Here is an 18,836-nt window from a genome sequence, read left to right as displayed (position 1 = left end):
TACCTGCCCTCCAGGACACCTACACCACCCGATGTCACAGGAAGGCCAAAAAGATCATCAAGGACAACAACCACCCGAGCCACTGCCTGTTCGCCCCGCTATCATCCAGAAGGCGAGGTCAGTACAGGTGCATCAAAGCTGGGACCGAGAGACAGCTTCTATCTCAAGGCCATCAGACTGTTAAACAGCCATTACTAACATTGAGTGGCTGCTGTCAACATACTGACTCAAATCTCTAGCCACTTAATATTTAAAAATTGAATGTAATAACGTAGCCACTTTACACAATGCCACTTTATATCATGTTTACATTACATACCCTACACTACTCATCTCATATGTATATACTGTACTCTATACCATCTATTGCATCTCGCCTATGCCGTTCAGCCATCGCTCATCCATATATTTTTATGTACATATTCTTATTCATTCCTTTACACTTGTGTGTATAAGGTAGTTGTTGTGAAATTGTTAGATTACTTGTTAGATATTACCGCATGGTCAGAGCTAGTAGCACAAACATTTCGCTACACTCGCATTAACATCTGCCAACCATGTGTATATGAGAAATAAAATTTGATTTGATAAAAAATATGGCATGTTGTGTTTATATTTAGTGTACTAATGAACAGCAACTTGATTATAATATTTAGCCGTCAAATAGTCATTGCAACAAAATATTTGTATGTATTTTTACTAGGCAAATCAGTTAAGAACAAATTCTTATTTTCAATGACGGCCTAGGAACAGTGGGTTAACTGCCTTGTTCAGGGGCAGAACGACACATTTTTACCGTGTTAGCTCGAGGATTCGATCTTGCAATTTTTCGGTTACTAGTCCAACGCTCTGACCACTAGGCTACCTGCCACTACCTGCCGTGTACACAGTGTCAAAGTCCCAAACTGTAATCCTGTCAACCAATCACATATTTGGGGACCCTATTAATTAGTTTTTTTCAATTGAGTCTGGTATGAGAACGGTAGCCCATATATGCAAAAGCACTTTGTCTGCGGAAAGCTGAGTATCTTAGCTATTGATCGGTGCCTTAAAATCTTTGGTGTGATTTACTACCATATATGGGCATACAAAGTTATAAAGGCAGGCCTTGCCGATGACCTCTTTTCAAGATGGCTGCTACCTACGTTTCGGATAGCGTCGTGAAGCATAGACGAAATAAAACTAGCAATTTCAATATCGAACATGAACCTAAAAAGACGATTTCGATTCGGGCCGAAGAAGATTGCTTTCTGGAAGGATTGGATCCACTTTTAGATCTGTAAGTAAATTATTTTAATGACTTTATATAGTTATATTATGTTGATAAAACGTTTACTTGAGACAGGAGAACAAGTGGAGACATAGGACGAGGTGGATAATTTTATAATAAGGCCGTTTTATTCAAGTGTAAAGATATCAGGCAAAAACGTGCACGGCCCCTTTCTGTCAGATTCTTATGAAATCGTCGGAGAAGAGACCGCTCTACACAGTACATACAGATTATATAGACAACTAGCAAAGTAGGTTGATCTTGAAGTCTGGCCTTCCGATTGGTCGATCTGGGTCGTGGGTAATCCTGTTCGGCCTGATGTCGACGTTTCCATTGGCCCTTCCCACAGTTCATTGTCTTATAGTCTCATCCTTGAGCATAATCCATATGCATCTGTTTTAACAGAGTCCTATTCATGGGGGAGGGTTGAGTATGTGGGTCTGTGGTTACTTAACAAGGTACAAAAGTGGGGGTATAGTGGGGGATGGGTGGATGTTGTGCCAAGTTATAGCTTATGTTGAGAAGTGGTTAAAACAAGTTACCAGTATCTTATACAATTTCTTACAAATCCCCCTCTTCACGTCTCACAAGAGACGTGACATAAAAGTTTCTTAGTCCTCAAATAGATAGACAGGTCCAGCTTCCCCATCATCAAGCAATGGGAACATTTGGGCCCTTTCCTGATTAGGGTCTATGGCAGCAGTGATAACACGGCTAGCAAGCGTCCGCGCACATGGAATGCAACAGCATCCACAAAGTACAAGAATGCCTGCAAAAACGGAAATAGATACTAGGATAGAGGAAACCAACGTCTTATATTTACCAAAAGCATCCATCCATGAGTCCCACATAGAAGTGTCCACTCCAGAATGCTGTTTCATCTTACCATTTAGGGTACGAAGTCCCTCCAATGCTACAGTCAGACTCCCATCCGTAGCCGTATTGTTGGGAATGAAAGTACAACACTGTTCACCAAACATAGTACAGACCCCCCCCCGTTCTGCCAATAACATATCCACCGCGATTCTATTTTGAAATGCCATCAGGGATGTAGCTGCCAATTGTCCATGGACCGCCTCAAAGCCTTGTTGAGTCCAATTTCCCAGTTTCTGGATATTAAAATGAATGTAGTTAATTCTGTCCACATTTTTATTAACCGTACACCACCAGCAAAATGATGATTCAAAACCCGCGGCTACTTGGTCAACCAGTTTATACTCATCTGGTACCCCCCTGGGGACTCCAATTGCATCAATGTACGTTGGGTCCCCAGCAGCAGGGCCCACCGTGCGCTTGGTCCTGATAGGCCAATATTCAGGACCCAGAGCTTGTATACGGGTGAGCAGATCTCGGACGCCTATGGGGTAAACAGAGATGGGCAACAAAAGAGTTACAAGTGCACAGGTACCCGTGGCATTGTGGGGAAGTCTGTCCAACAGACTAGTTCCCCCACACCACCACCACACATCAGCTCTAGACACTGGTTTAAAAATTGCCGTAAGCATGTGAGTGTACCAGCACCAACTATCAGGGAGCTTACCCAACCATGTCCCTCCACCTGTCATGTTTATGCATGTAAAGTTAGCTCTTGCCACACTGGAGGAGAATATCGGTTTCTTGACCACCGTGGTGACTACCGGATAAACAGTGTCCCACTGTGAACACTTCTCAGGTGGGTTGTCTTTGTCCATAAGGGGCAATAGACAGTCTCCGCTAATAGCGGCTGGGACTATGCGGAGCAATGGCCTAGCTCCCATGCAAACTACGCAGCTTTGCAGGGTCATGTTAGCTGCTTGTTCGGTCAATAGTAGCCAATTGTTATAGAAACCTGAGATTCCGGTGGCAGTAAGAATGGTATCATCAGGGGTGGTAGGAGTGATGACCATATTAATAGGACCCCAATCGCCCTTCCCCTTAGATGTTAAAACAGTAAACCGGTCAGTAATAGCAGAGGGCTGAGCCTGCTGTGTAATGCAGATTTTTACTGGCCAGTAGAGTAGATCCTCGCTAGATTCTACATGTGGTGCTAGTATAAAATCCTGACAACCCGTCCCAGTACCTGGTCGGATAATTAGCGATAGACCCCAATTGCGCAGTCCAGTCCTAGTCAGTGACAATCTTTGTCGCCAGATAAGAACTGCTTGCCCTGATGAATAACTGGACCAGTCAGGACCAGTCTCAGCGACCAGGCTTTTCCATGACCACTCCTGAAACCCCCCTTTTGTCATATACCAGTTAAATCTGGTGTACTCCAGAGCATGCCCTCCCAGGCCATTCCTAGCTTTTCCCAATAACCCCCAAGACAGTGTAATGGTGGTGGTCACATTAGCGGGTACACATAAGGTGGTGCTTCTAACCTCTGTTGGAGTGCAGGGTTGGTCTGTGGTTGTAGTGCTACGTTTGTGTATGGCAGGACTGGTGAGATCGAGGGTAATGTTGGACGTGACATTAGTAGTTGTAAGATGTGCGTGGGGTGGATGTGTGAGCTGTTGTATAAGCCATGTGAGAGTTCCTAGGGACACTCCAGTAATGATTATGAAAATAACAAACAAGGGACCTGAAATTCCCAGTTTCTCCCAGGGATTGAGATATCCCTGTCCTAGGCAAGTAGCCTTAGTTCGCGGAAACTGGGGCTGGCGTCCCATTTTCACCAACTAAGGTTTGTTTGGTTGGAGTCGAATTGAGATTGGCCAAATCGGCCCTGACTTCAGTCAGAGTTCTGGAAGGAGTTGGGACTGGTGTACAATGTGTAAGGTGATGCCAAGGTGCGCCCGATTTACCCTTGACCTGGACTGAGTGTGAAGTAACTTCCTTCACTTCGAACGGTCCAGTCCACCTGGGTTCTAGCCACTTTCTCTTGTGGACTTTCACCCTTACCCAGTCGCCAACTTTTACCTTCCGTGGTGCAGGATCTCCCGTCAGCTCCCCCTGCTGGACCTTGTGAATCTGTTTGGAGAGAGCTGCAGAAAGTTCCGTCAGTTTTCTCACATATTCAGACATTACAATTTGTTGTACATCAAGGGCGGGCATATGACCTCCCTCCCTCGGTGGACCCGGCATGACTCTACCCGTCATTATCTCATGAGGAGACAGATGGGTGCCTGCACCTGGCGAGGCTCTCATGGCCATCAATGCCAGGGGCAGGGCTTCAACCCACGTCAACTTCGAACCTGCACATACCTTAGCTATCTTAGCCTTAAGGGTCTGATTTGAGCGTTCCACGAGGCCCTGCGATTGGGGCTTGTACACTGACCCAAACTTGTGCACAATTCCAAATCTTTCCTCCACCTGTCTTAGGTGTTGGTTACTGAAGTGGGACCCATTGTCAGATCGGATTTGCCTGGGGACCCCGTACCTTGGTATGAGTTCGGTTTGCAGCCACTTAATGACCGATTTTGCATCCTCCCTTGCTGTTGGTATTGCCTCGACCCATTTGGAAAACCTGTCTACCATTACCAAAAGGTACCTTTTCCCATTTGTCACATTGTCTTGCCCCATATCTGTGTAATCTATGCTGATGTCCTGAAAACAAGCGTTAGGGACTGGGTATGAACCCATGGGCGTTTGATATGGTTTCTTTGGATTATGGCTACCACAAATGCTACACTCATCACAAAACAAATCTGTCATGTCTTTCATGTGGGGGTGCCACCAGATGTAGGACACCTTCTGTAAAGTCTTTAGTTTGCCTTCGTGTGTGGGCCCATGAGCTTCCCGTATTAGTTCTGGACAGAGGTTTGCAGGGGCCACTAGTCTGCCATCATGGCATCTCCACAGTTCGTCAGGTCCTTTGGTGGCCCCTTTCTGTCCCCATACTGAGTGTTCATAGGGTCCTGCTGTGAACTGGAGTTCTTCTATGTGTTGCTTTGTGAGCTCAGTCCGAGCTGGTTGGATCTGTAGTACCATTTGTCTCGGGGTGTATCCGCCAGCTTTCTTGGCTGCTTTATCAGCTGCATCATTTCCCTCGCTGACTCTGTTTTTCAGTTGTTGGTGTCCTTTACACTTCATGATGGCCACCCTCTCAGGTAGTGAGACCGATTTAATCAGTTTTTCCATCTGTGCCTTGTGTTTGATTGGAAGGTTTCCTGTGGTGGTGAAGTTGCGTCTAACCCATTGTGGTCCATCAGTATGGACTGCTCCATGAGCATACGCTGAGTCGGTGTAGATGTTCACAGTCTTTCCTTCAGCCTTTTCCAAAGCCTGTGTTAAACCTATGATTTCTGCCAGTTGGGCCGATGCAGGTTGTAGGATGATGGCAGATTCCAAGGTCACGTGTGACCCGTCTGGAAGCTGTTGTACCACTGCGTATGCTGCTATGTTCCCTTCCTCTCCTCTATAGCAGCATCCATCTGTGTACAACCATAGGTCAGGGTTGGTGAGTGGTTCGTTCCCCAGGTCAGGTCTCAGTTTCAGTTCTTGTGCAGCTCTTTCTGTGCAGGAGTGGGGTAGACCTTCTTCAGCATTGAGTGCGTCTGCCATGTTTTTGTCAGTGTTGACAAAAGTGATGTGTGATTGTGTGCATTTATTCTGGATTCTTGTTTTTCTTTCAGCGCTGAACGTGAATTCTTTGCTCATCAGATATGCTGCAACCCCATGGTGGGTGTGGATTTCCAATGGATGGCACATTACCAGGTGGGCTGTTTTTTCAATAGCTTTTGCCACTGCAGCTACATACCTGGAACATGTAGTTTGTCCTACTTCGATGTGGTCTAATTTGGAGGAGTGATACATCAACACTCTTCTCTCCCCCTCTCTGTTTCTGAAAAAGGATGGAAGATGTGAATCCCTCCTTTTCAGAAACATCCAGATGGAATTTGTTCTTGTAGTCAGGTGCTGTCAGAGCTGCTGCCACTGAGAGATCTGTTTTCAAGAGTGCAAAAGCCTTTGATGCTTCAGTGGTCCATGTCAATGACGAGTGTAGGTTCCTTGGTCCCGCCTCTCGCACTATCTCTCTCAGTGGCTCCGTTCTGGCAGTGTAGTCTGGGATGTGAGTTCGGCTGTACCCTGTCAAGCCAAGGAAGGACAACATTCCCGACACAGTGATGGGGCGTGGATGATGAAGTATAGAGTCTCTGTGGGTTTTGGAGAGTCCTGCTCCTTCTCCCGAGATCTCTCTGCCAAGGAAAAGGACAGTTCTGCGACAGGTCTGGACTTTGCTCATTTTGACCTTGTATCCTTTGACAGCAAGGAAGTCCAGTAACGTTTTTGTCATCTGTAGACAGAGATCAGAAGTGGGAGCCCCCAACAAAAGGTCGTCTACATATTGGATCAGTATCACACCTTCTGGGATTTTCAGCTCTGCCAGGTGTGTCTTAAGGATATGATTGAATATTCCTGGTGAGCACCTATAACCCTGTGGTAAAACAAAATAAGTGTACTGTTGATGTTCATACGTGAAAGCAAAGAGTGGCTGAGAGGCTTCATCAAGTGGGATGCTAAAGAAAGCATTAGCCAGATCCACCACCGTGAAGTATTGGTGTTTTGGTGACAGATTGCTCAGAGTAATGTGAGGGTCAGGGACAGGTAGATCTATCGGTGCAGTAACGTCATTTACTGCTCGGAAGTCTTGAACCATCCGGTATGTTACTCCTCCAGCTTTCAGCACTGGTAGGATCGGCGTGTTCCATGGAGATACAGTTCGATAGATAACCTGTGCTCTCAGTAACCCATCAATGGTCGGTTTTATCCCCATGATCTGTTCGGGTTTCAAACGATATTGTGATCGGTAGATAGGTATTTGACCTGGATATAGCAGGGTGATGGTGACTGGTTCCACCTGTAGTTGGCCCACATCAAAAGGGGTGTGTGTCCATATTCTTTCATCTATGGTGGAGATCAATGCTTTGGTAGATGGGTGGTCAGTGTATGGCTTGCCATGGTGTCTTGGCAGGGTAAATCGTTCTGGAAGACAGTGTTCTTCAGTGTCAACAGTCATGAACCTCCACATGTTCTCAGTAGTGGCCTTTTGAATCCCCGGTGTTTGGGTGGGTTCCCACTGAAGTTGGGATGCTCGTCTGATCATAGGGCCCAGGCTTCTTGCTTCGAAACCGTTTCCCACCGCTAGTGTAACATGGGGAGCCGACTCCTCCCCTAGTAGGTACCAGGATTTCAGATGAGGTGGTAAGATGACTGGTGCTGCTACTCCTTCTTGTCCACACACAATGGTGCAACACCTAATGGATGGCGTTAGGTGCATCATGTTCTCATCCCAGTCATCAGTGTATGTGTTCTCGTCATTTTCTGTCACATTCAGTGTACAGTGAATTTCAGCTTGTGGGGTCTTGTATGGGTGTAATGCATAGATCTGTGATTTCAGTTGATTGAACTTAAACTGGACCTCTGGAGTCCCAGTTCCTGTCTCCCTGCATTTTAGCCAGTAGATTTCTTGTGTTGCTGACAACTCAGGGGTTGGGATGATGGGTAACATCAGCACCCTAACAGGGTGAACCGGTGTTGAAGGAATGGGATCAATGGAGACCTCCACGCCCCTTTCAGTAAGGTAAATTGAACATTTCAGTTTACACAACAGGTCTCTCCCAAGGAGGTTGATTGGGCAATTGGGACAGTATAGGAACTGATGCTTTAGCTTGGATGGGCCCCAGGAGAAGAGCAACGGAACGGTTTTTTGTTGTGCTTCGGGTGTTCCTGATACCCCCACCACCTGTATTGTTTCCGAAGAGAGTGGTTGACGAGATCTTATGGCAGAATACGTGCATCCTGTATCTACCAAAAATTGGTGGGTCACTCCCTCCACCTCACACATGATAGTTGGTTCGGTGTGGAGTGGAAAATGTTGACCCCCATTCTCGTTCTGTGGTGGTGGGCAGCTTCAGGGCCATGGGGCATATTCATCTGACATGCCCTGGAAAGGAGGAGGCGGCTGCTGATTTGGGTCTGGGTTTGGGTGATTGTATGCAGGTTGCTGGGCTGCACGTGGTTGGTACATCATTGGCCTGACTCCCCCTCTTGGTCTAGGGGCGTATCCTCGTCCCCTATTGGCCAGAAACTGGCTTTGGGCCGGGGTTATTGGGTGCGGACACTGTCGCACCATGTGCCCAGCTTGTTTACAATTATGACAGCTTCCATAAGATCCAGAGTACCTCTGGGGCTGTCCCCATGTGGGTGAATAGTTTGATTGTGGTAGTGGGTAGTAGGGTTGTAGTGGTGGTTCCGACGAAGGGTATGGCTGAAGCGGGTAGGCATACGGCAGTTGGAATGGCTGCTCCTGGGGTGGGTGTATAGGTGGTCTCTGCTGGGTGACGATGGGTATTGGTTGTTGCTGTATCATTTGGGAAACAGTTTTTTCAATAATTTGTGAGATTTCTTGTTGGTCTTCAGCCACCATCTGTTTCTTGGGTTTTTCTCCTTTCTGTGCCTCTTTCAATTGTAGTTTCAAAAGTTGTACCTGTAGGGACTGGACTTGTGTTTCAGCCCCTCCCTTATCCTTATTGTATTGGGTGATATGATGATGTACATGTGAGTTGAACTGAGCCTGGGGAAGTGCCATTAACCCCACCGTGGCCCTAAGTTTAGTTCGGACCTCATTTGGAGCACCGCTCACCACCATCTCCTTCCACATGCTGACCGTGGTGCCAGTATAGTCATATGGTTCTTCATGAACAGTTCTCCATGTGGTCTTCGCTCTGTCGAGATAGGCTGCCGGTTGTTCCCCTGGATTGATGGTGAATGATGAAAGGGTTGCATGGTTTCGTTCTGTGGGATATGCCCTTCTCAACACTGCCCACAATTCCGCTCGGAAGTCTTCCTGGGCTAGTGCAGCCGGGGCTGTGGCAAGATCTGCCTCTCTTATCAGAGCACTCATGGTGGTATGGTCTGTTGCTCTAGCCAGAAGGGCCCTCATGTCACCTAGACAGAGCCGTAGGCCTGACGTCAGTGTTTGCAGTTGAAGGAGCCATGCAGAGGCCCCCCCCATGCAGACTGGGTAATTGTTCCATCAAAGTGGTAAGGTCTGTCATTTTCCAGGGTTGGTATTCTTCATGCCCTCCGTCCGGAGTGGGCCTCAACGGCATCTGCATCTCCTTTCCACCATATTGGAGATCCCAGTCTGCCCTGGACGAGACACCTCTGCTGTTCTGTTCCCTGAGACGTACGGACTGTCTGATAGGTTCGACCAAATCTGTCACCTTCCCCAACATTACCCCTTTTATATGGTACGAGCCTTCTCCCCGTTCAGCATCTTCTATCATAGATTTGGCCTGTGCCACTGAATCCCTGATGTCTCTCTCCACCTCTTCTTCATCTTGTCCTAATCTGTTTTCACCTTCATCGTCCTTGCTGTGATTTCCTCTTAATGAGGCCCCAGAGGAGCATTGTCCTGGTGGCGACCATGACCCTTCAGAGACTATTTGACTATCCCCCTGTGTTCTGTTTCTGAACCAGTCTGGGTTTGGAGTGGAAGAAAACTGAATCAGCTCTCTGTCTTCTCTCTTCAAAGGGCCTGGTTGAGACCCACCATGTCCCTGTAGTGAGGCGGGGTTCGAACCACCCCCACGTCCCTGTGTGTGCGCTCTGTCCCTCTCCTTCCTTTCTCGATGATCAGGCCTCTCTTCACACACGAGTTGCCCTTCTTGGATCCCTAAAGTCATGCTTCCTTTTAGGTGTCCTTCATGCACCACAAACACTGGTGCCTGTACCACAGCAGGGGTCAAAAAAGGGTTTTGAGGGAGGTGGCTGAATGGATTTTGAGAATAGGGAGGTGGTGTTATTTTCTCTCCCTGTGGCAGTTCCGGGTATAGTTGGGTGGGGGCCGATGGGGTTGCTATGGTGGTAGGTGGGGCATCATTATTGTTGGGCCTGCCCTCTTTGGTGTCAGTTGGGGCTTCAGTGGCCACCCCCATCATATCAGGTTTCCTGTAAGGGAGTGCTCTTCTAATTTCTTCAATTGCCCAAATTCCTATTTTCAGCTCAGCCTCTGCTCTTTCCCTATGCTTTGTTCCTTCCTTTTTGAATAAGTGGTTCTTATTCCTTTCAACTTCACGTTCTATCCCTTCCTTCACTACTTCCTCTAATTCCTTCTCCATAGTGAGGAGTTGCCCTTTTGATGGGGCCACCCCACTGAGGTATCCTGCTTGTGTCCATTTTAGCCTCACACCTTCCCAGACCTTCTTAACTTCCTTATACTGCATCTTTCCCCCTGATCTATCTTTCATTCTCTGATCTAAGTATTCATTGAATTTGTGTTTGGGGACGGTGGTCGTGGCCATTTTGTCGTTAAGCTATGTCTGGCTCTATGCTATTTTGGTGCACTTAGCCCATCACTGGCCAAAACTAGCAATGTATCTCTGGTGCTGACACAGTCTTATCTCTGGTGTCTGTCTCCCCCTTGTGTACAAAGAATTTTATTGCTTTATGTTTGGCGAATTAATTAAATACTTTCCCAAAGTATTTCGGCAATATCCTTTTGGAACACTCTACTAGTATTATCTAGCGCTTCTATTTTAAATATAATAATAATTTTAGGAACTTTTTTCAAACAGTTATTATTCGTTTTCACTTTTTCGATTATTTAAATACTTTGCCAAAACATTTCAGAAATGTCCTTTCGGGACATTATATTAGTATATTCAAGCGTTTCTAGAATAAATATTTAATTAATTCTAGGACTCATTTTTCTCAAAAACTAATTAAAAAACTGAAAACTCAAAAACTAACTTAATTAATTAAATACTTTCCCAAAGTATTTCAAACGTGTCCTTTTGGGACAATATACTAATAAATTCAAGCGCTCCTTATATAATTGGAATGACAATTATAGGATCTTTTATTCGAAAGTTATTATTGCTTTTAATTTTTTTCGATTAATTTGAACTTTTTTCGATTAATCAAATACTTTGCCAAAACATTTCAGAAATTTCCTTTGGGGACAATATACTAGTGAATTCAAGCGCTTCTAAAATAATTGTCAAATTAATTCTAACCCTTAAGGATTTACCAACAGCACGAGAGGGAAAAACCAGGTCAATTTATCAGCAGAAAATAGCTGCTTCACAGCAGCTCCCACAATCTGACTCGGCGGTCACTTAAACACAGCCTCAACCTAGCATATGGCTAAATAGTAGCAATCGGCCTCGTGGAACGTTCAATCACTCACATTGATTTGGTGTTATCGACTAGTCTCGGTTCTGCTCATGCAACTTATTTCATATTTCATCATTTAATTTCATCAATTCCTCACTGGTATATCAGACTACTTGGAATACATTCAGAACACGCATAGCCTTCTGTCTACTGGAATGCCAACTCCAGTAGGCTCAGGTTCGCTATTCAATTCCTCACTGGTATATCAGACTACTTGGAATACATTCAGTTAATTCCTCACTGTTATCAGACTACTTGGAATGGGATTTTTAACGCAGATATCCTTACACCATGCCTTAGATTCTAGACAATTCCACATAAATTTAGCAACAATTCACACTCACCTCAGTACTTCTGATCATTGAATTTAGATATTGGCTATAATACAATATACAGATTTTGATTAAACAGGCATCTGCTTACCTTTTAGTATCGAGCTCTTTTGATCAGTTTCCTGGGTGAGTTGAACCGCGATTCTCCTTCAAAAAAGGTCACCTCTCCTTCTCGAATCTTTCTCCCACGCGTCTCCTGTCTGATCAACTTTCTATGGACCGAAATCAAAGGTGTCTAATAACCATCCTCTGCTACCAAGTTCTGTTGATAAAACGTTTACTTGAGACAGGAGAACAAGTGGAGACATAGGACGAGGTGGATAATTTTATAATAAGGCCGTTTTATTCAAGTGTAAAGATATCAGGCAAAAACGTGCACGGCCCCTTTCTGTCAGATTCTTATGAAATCGTCGGAGAAGAGACCGCTCTACACAGTACATACAGATTATATAGACAACTAGCAAAGTAGGTTGATCTTGAAGTCTGGCCTTCCGATTGGTCGATCTGGGTCGTGGGTAATCCTGTTCGGCCTGATGTCGACGTTTCCATTGGCCCTTCCCACAGTTCATTGTCTTATAGTCTCATCCTTGAGCATAATGCATATGCATCTGTTTTAACAGAGTCCTATTCATGGGGGAGGGTTGAGTATGTGGGTCTGTGGTTACTTAACAAGGTACAAAAGTGGGGGTATAGTGGGGGATGGGTGGATGTTGTGCCAAGTTATAGCTTATGTTGAGAAGTGGTTAAAACAAGTTACCAGTATCTTATACAATTTCTTACAATTACTATATTTAGATGTAAGTTAGCAAGTAATTTCAATGTTATATAATTCCAAAGAAGTTATTCCTTATGTTTCATATTAGTTCACTCTTTACTGTTCTAAGTTTCATCCTTGTAACTTTGGAGAGGCCACTAAACTTTCATGGCCATTGTTTATTTGTGCTTCTCACCTCTGCCTTTGTATCCAAAGTGTTACTTTTTGCATTGTTTGTGTGTGTTTCATACCTTCTATGTGAATCACTGTACAGATAAAGTTTAGGCTTGGTGTTTTTTAAATTACAGTAATGTCGTTTTGTAAATTTAGTCAACAGTAATTCTGTGTGTCTTACAACAATATATCCCTTTATTTTATTCACCACAGGGTGGAGGATACAGAGGATTTGGATGATGCCACCCCTCCCCAGCAAGCACCCCCGCCTGTCATGGTCTAAATCCTCCCACTGCTATGTCATTCACCCTGTCTGATGGTTCTACATCCACTTTTCATAGACCTCTTGAAAAAGGTAATAGGGGCTTGTGGCACCATTTTTCCTAACAGAATCGGTTTCCCGAAGACCAAGGTAAATGACATGACAAAGACAGCAGAGAGGTGGACCATACGTTGGATCAGGACTAACAAGCTGCCTTTTGTGAAATGGAAGGACACTAGGGAAGTAACCATGCTCACCATACAGCATAAAGTATTCAATAACAAACATGTCTCAAGGAGGGTGAAAAATGCCAGTGGGGCATGGGTGAGGAAGAATGTCTCCATTCCTGTTTCTGTGAAGGACTACAATGCCAGCATGGGGGGCGATGTCGACCTATCTGATGCCCTGGCTACTACCAGGTCCTCCACAAGACCAGGAAGTGGTATAATACTTTTTTTTTTAGCACTTTATGGACATTCTTACTGTAAATGCTTTCATTCTCCACAAGCAGATGGCCAAAGCAAAAGGTCAAACCCCTCTTTCCCAGTTGGCCTCCCGAGAGCAACTGGTGTTGGAAATGGCTGAATTGGGGTCCCGAAGTAACCTCACAAATAGGGTTGCATATTTTAGGGAATAGTCAGAGGTGGAAACTTTCTGTGGGAATTAACCAGAATATGTGGGAATTAACCGGAATATATGTGAATTAACAGAAATATATGCAAATTAATATTAATACTATTTAAATGTAGATGTTTTTTGAATTGGATATATTTACCATATCATATGGAGACAGAAACATAAACCTTTTACCTTATCATAAGTATACATAATTGCAAATGATTAAATTCTTCCAATAGAAAAAACTAAAAAACATTTAGTTACGAATTTAACTTTAATTAAGTGTGTTGACTCTTCACATGGGATGATTTCACTGAACAACAAAAGAAAGGGAATATTGAATGATCCCCAATTATCCATTGCTTCTCCCCAAAATACTTTTCAACATGCATCTGTAAAATGGTAGTCTAGAAACTAAAGCTTTGGTTGTCTTCCTCTCAGGCTTCCATGTCTTTTCCTTGGACCTCCTCAATGTCCACCTCTTGAACATCAGACTCTTGAGGCCTCATCTTCACGGTCACTTTCCAACCTTGTTGGCTCGATGTAAGGCTCAAAAAGCCTCAAATTTGCCCCGATGCCCACCAATTCTTCAACCCTTGTATTGGTCAGCCTGTTGCGTGCTTTGGTGTGTGTGTTCCCAAACAAGGACCAGTTGCGCTCTGAGGTGGCTGATGTTGGTGGGATTTGGAGGATGATGGAGGCAACAGGGGAAAGAGCCTCAGATTCACGAAGTCCCTTCCACCAGGTGACTGATGAGATATGTTGGCACGACTGCCATTTTGCATCTCCACCCCAAAGCCCTTGCTTGGAAGTGTACTTCGCCTGACTGACAAGAATCTTGCCCTCATCCAGCCCAAGGTGATGACACCATAGGCCTTGTTGATCTCTGCATTAAACAGGATGGTCTCTCCAGCATACTTGGGGTCCAACATGTACGCTGTGGCGTGTATACACTTTTTGATGTATTTTAGAACTATGGTTTCCTCTGCTTGGAGCAACAGTGAAGTGGGCAGGGCAGTACAGGTTTCTTCTCTTACATCTGCAAGCAGAGTCTGAACATCAGACAAGATGGCATTGTCTCCCTCAATCCGTGCAATGGCTACTACTATAGGTTCCAGGAGTTTCCATATCGGCAGACTTTGATATGGCCATTTCTTGGAGAGACTCCTTCCCCGCCAGGAGACTGTCAAACATGATGACAACACCACCCCAACGGGTGTTGCTGGGCAGCTTCAATGTGGTGCTCTTATTCTTCTCACTTTGCTTGGTGAGGTAGATTGCTGCTATAACTTGATGACCCTTCACATACCTAACCATTTCCTTGGCCCTCTTGTAGAGAGCATCCATTGTTTTCAGTGCCATGATGTCCTTGTGCAGATTCAATGTATGAGCACCACAGGCAATGGGTGTGATGTGAGGTTAGGACTCCTCCACTTTAGACCAAGCAGCCTTCATGTTCGCAGCATTGTCTGTCATCAGTGCAAATACCTTCTGTGGTCTAAGGTCATTGATGACTGCCTTCAGCTCATCTGCAATGTAGAGACCGGTGTGTCTGTGCTCTTGTAGAATACTGGTTGAGGGGTGGAGATTATGTAGTTAATTATTCCTTTCCCACCAACATTCGACCACCCATCAGAGATTATGACAATACAGTCTGCTTTCTCTGATTTGCTTGACCTTCACTTGAACTCTGTTGAACTCTGCATCCAGCAAATGAGTAGATAAAGCATGTCTGGTTGGCTACTGCTATTCTCTGTTCATCATATATGCATAGTCACTTTAACCATACCTACATGTACATACTACCTCAATAAGCCTGACTAACCAGTGTCTGTATATAGCCTTGCTACTCTTATTTTCAAATGTATTTTTACTGTTGTTTTATTTCTTTACTTACCTACACACACGCATACCTTACCTTTTTTCCGCACTATTGGTTAGAGCCTGTAAGTAAGCATTTCACTGTAAGGTCTACACCTGTTGTATTCGGCGTACGTGACAAATAAACTTTGATTTGATTTGAGGGGTGAATGCTGGGCGAAGAACATTCAGAAATCTCTTCCAATACACATTGCCTGTGAGCATCAGAGGTGAGCCAGTTGCATACACAGCTCGAGCAAGACATTCATCAGCATTTCTCTGACTACGTTCATCCATTGAGTCAAAAAAACTTCCAATTTCAGGAGGACCATGAGCTGTTGCTATCGATAAGGTGTCTGATTCATAATTTTCACCTCAAATAGAAGTAGAGGGACTTTTGTCAGAGGTTGTGAACGATGAAGGAACTTTCTGCACTTGCCCAGATGATTCTGCATCGTTGTTGCATTCTTCACATATGATTTGGCACAGTATTTGCAAATGTACACAGCTTTTCCTTCTACATTAGCTGCAGTGAAATGTATCCACACAATCAAATAGTGCCCGTGGCATTTTCCTGTAAAGATTATTAAAAAAATAGTCAAAAACAACAAATACTATTCCATGTACAGATAAATAGTTAAGGAGTTAGATTAAATAACTCCTTTGTAAGATAAATGTTTTAAAATGAAATATGTATGGAAACAGGTGAATTAACACTCCTCAGTTAGCAGGTTCAAGCAAGCTAAAACCCACAAGGTGACAAAAACTAACTCAGAAATAGTTAACAAGTTAGAAATGATTTAAACACACTTTGCTGTAGGGTACTATTTACTAGTTAACAAAAAATCATGTATGTCATATAAAATATATTCACCCCACCCAGTATTGTAATCAAAACTTACCAGAAAGCATGTAGTCCTTGGCTCAGACAGTGTAGTAGTGTGGGCTCAATAGCATCTCATTAGTGTACAAGATCTTGAGAATCTGTACATGTGATTGAAAAATGCTCTGTGCATGCAGTTGGTTGCAATTCCATTGAATTGGGGAGTTTAACCAAAATATGCCACAATACCCTAGAATTGCCTTATGTGTATCCCCAAAAAAGGTTAATGTTATAAGCTAACTTTTTTGATGAATTTAAGCAACATTCCCCCAAATTCCGGGGCTTAACTTCCCATGGAAAATTCTGTAAATTTACCGGATAGATTCCGACCTTTTGCAACCCTTCTCACAACAATCACAAGACCCCCCGTCCCGTCCCCCCGTCCCTCAAGGTGAGCGCCACTATCCAACACACATGACAAAAGGAAGAACTGCACAATCTTCTGTTTGCTTTTTGTTTCCTGGCAGAGAGGGACTGCTTCAAAGACTATCACCACATGCACAAGCTATGGTGAAAGTGAAATCTAATCATCTACACCTGGGATGTAAAACGAACACGAATGCCATTTGCTCTTTTCTAGTTGTTAGGTCTATCAATCCCATTTTTTTGCTGATATTGTTCGCATGTTGTGGAAGCCATCTAATCTGTTTCCAGATCTGGTCATCAATAATTCACTTATAGCTTGTCAATGAAAACATTTTAACGGTTTTGTGTGTGCTTGATCTTGTGTATTCTGAACTATGTAAGTCCTATCTTCTGATCATTTCCTCAACGTTTTTGTGTCAGAATCATGTAATTACACATGAATAGAAGTTACTTTTGGGTATGTCTATTTAGGCAGAAATCAAAATTTTGCCATTACATTTTAAGAGGTTAACGAAAGTTCCAGAGAGAGTTAGTTTATCACCCTTTGACTCCTGGTTTTGGGTGGTGGGGTGAGGTGAGGTGCTTGAGAGTGCTGCGAGATGGTGAAGTCACCAGCAGGGGACTTCCTAACACAGGCTTCCTTATGTATTGTTACAGATCGAGAATTTTCCAAGGAGGTCCGTGGACAACTCTGCTCGGGGGGCTTCAGAGATGTCTGGAATTCACCCACATTAAGTAAAATTATTCATGCTTACATGCTAAAACAGCATGTATTTTCTTTTCTGAATTCCTTAAATTAGATACCATACGCTTAGTGTTATCTCTGTATTTTTCCCCCTATATTTTAAGCATCAACCAGCACATGCGTCTGTATCTGCTGTTCAGACTCCTCCATTGAGAACTGCATTGAACTTGTTGTCAATGGTAAATTGACATGAAACTGTGAAACTGAAAGCGCGAACCACTGCTTTTAACCAGGGCAAGGTGACCGGAAGCATGACCGAATACAAACAGTGTAGCTATTCTCTCCGCAAGGCAATCAAACAGGCTAAGTCCCAGTACAGAGACAAAATCGAGTCGCAATTCAACAGCTCAGACACAAGAGGTATGTGGCAGGGTCTACAGTCAATCACGGATTACAAAAAGAAAACCAGCCCCGTCGCGGACCAGGATGTCTTGCTCCCAGACAGGCTAAACAACTTTTTTGCCCGCTTTGAGGACAATACAGTGCCACTGACACGGCCCCCTACCAAAACCTGCGGGCTCTCCTTCACTGCAGCCGAGGTGAGTAAAACATTTAAACGTGTTAACCCTCGCAAGGCTGCAGGCCCAGACGGCATTCCCAGCCGCGTCCTCAGAGCATGCGCAGACCAGCTGGCTGGTGTGTTTACGGACATATTCAATCAATCCTTATCCCAGTCTGCTGTTCCCACATGCTTCAAGAGGGCCACCATTGTTCCTGTTCCCAAGAAAGCTAAGGTAACTGAGCTAAACGACTACCGCCCCGTAGCACTCACTTCCGTCATCATGAAGTGCTTTGAGAGACTAGTCAAGGACCATATCACCTCCACCCTACCGGACACCCTAGACCCACTCCAATTTGCTTACCGACCCAATAGGTCCACAGACGACGCAATCGCAACCACACTGCACACTGCCCTAACCCATCTGGACAAGAGGAATACCCATGTGAGAATGCTGTTCATCGATTACAGCTCAGCATTTAACACCATAGTACCCTCCAAACTCGTCATCAAGCTCGAGACCCTGGGTCTCGACCCCGCCCTGTGCAACTGGGTCCTGGACTTCCTGACGGGCCGCCCCCAGGTGGTGAGGGTAGGTAACAACATCTCCACCCCGCTGATCCTCAACACTGGGGCCCCACAAGGGTGCGTTCTGAGCCCTCTCCTGTACTCCCTGTTCACCCACGACTGCGTGGCCATGCACGCCTCCAACTCAATCATCAAGTTTGCGGATGACACTACAGTGGTAGGCTTGATTACCAACAACGACGAGACGGCCTACAGGGAGGAGGTGAGGGCCCTCGGAGTGTGGTGTCAGGAAAATAACCTCACACTCAACGTCAACAAAACAAAGGAGATGATTGTGGACTTCAGGAAACAGCAGAGGGAGCACCCCCCTATCCACATCGACGGGTCAGTAGTGGAGAAGGTGGAAAGTTTTAAGTTCCTCGGTGTACACATCACGGACAAACTGAA

At 44.8% G+C, this 18,836-nt stretch overlaps 1 protein-coding gene across 1 annotated transcript; it reads right to left on the bottom strand.

Annotated features, from left to right (window-relative positions):
- Positions 1 to 3,155: 3,155 nt before the first annotated feature.
- On the bottom strand, positions 3,156 to 6,032 carry LOC139534555 (uncharacterized). Its single transcript, XM_071333769.1, has one exon. The coding sequence runs from the start codon at positions 5,999 to 6,001 to the stop codon at positions 3,884 to 3,886; it is 2,118 nt and encodes a 705-aa protein (XP_071189870.1). The 5' UTR covers positions 6,002 to 6,032; the 3' UTR covers positions 3,156 to 3,883.
- Between the last annotated feature and the right edge of the window lie 12,804 nt (positions 6,033 to 18,836).

The sequence above is a fragment of the Salvelinus alpinus genome, chromosome 1 (assembly GCF_045679555.1).
Source record: "Salvelinus alpinus chromosome 1, SLU_Salpinus.1, whole genome shotgun sequence".
Classification (NCBI taxonomy): Eukaryota; Metazoa; Chordata; class Actinopteri; order Salmoniformes; family Salmonidae; genus Salvelinus; species Salvelinus alpinus.
This window is presented reverse-complemented; position numbering and strand designations above follow the sequence as displayed.

What these genes read in the sequence shown, in the direction of transcription:
- LOC139534555 (XM_071333769.1), bottom strand. Translation starts at nt 6,001, where the DNA reads ATGTATCACTCCTCCAAATTAGACCACATCGAAGTAGGACAAACTACA.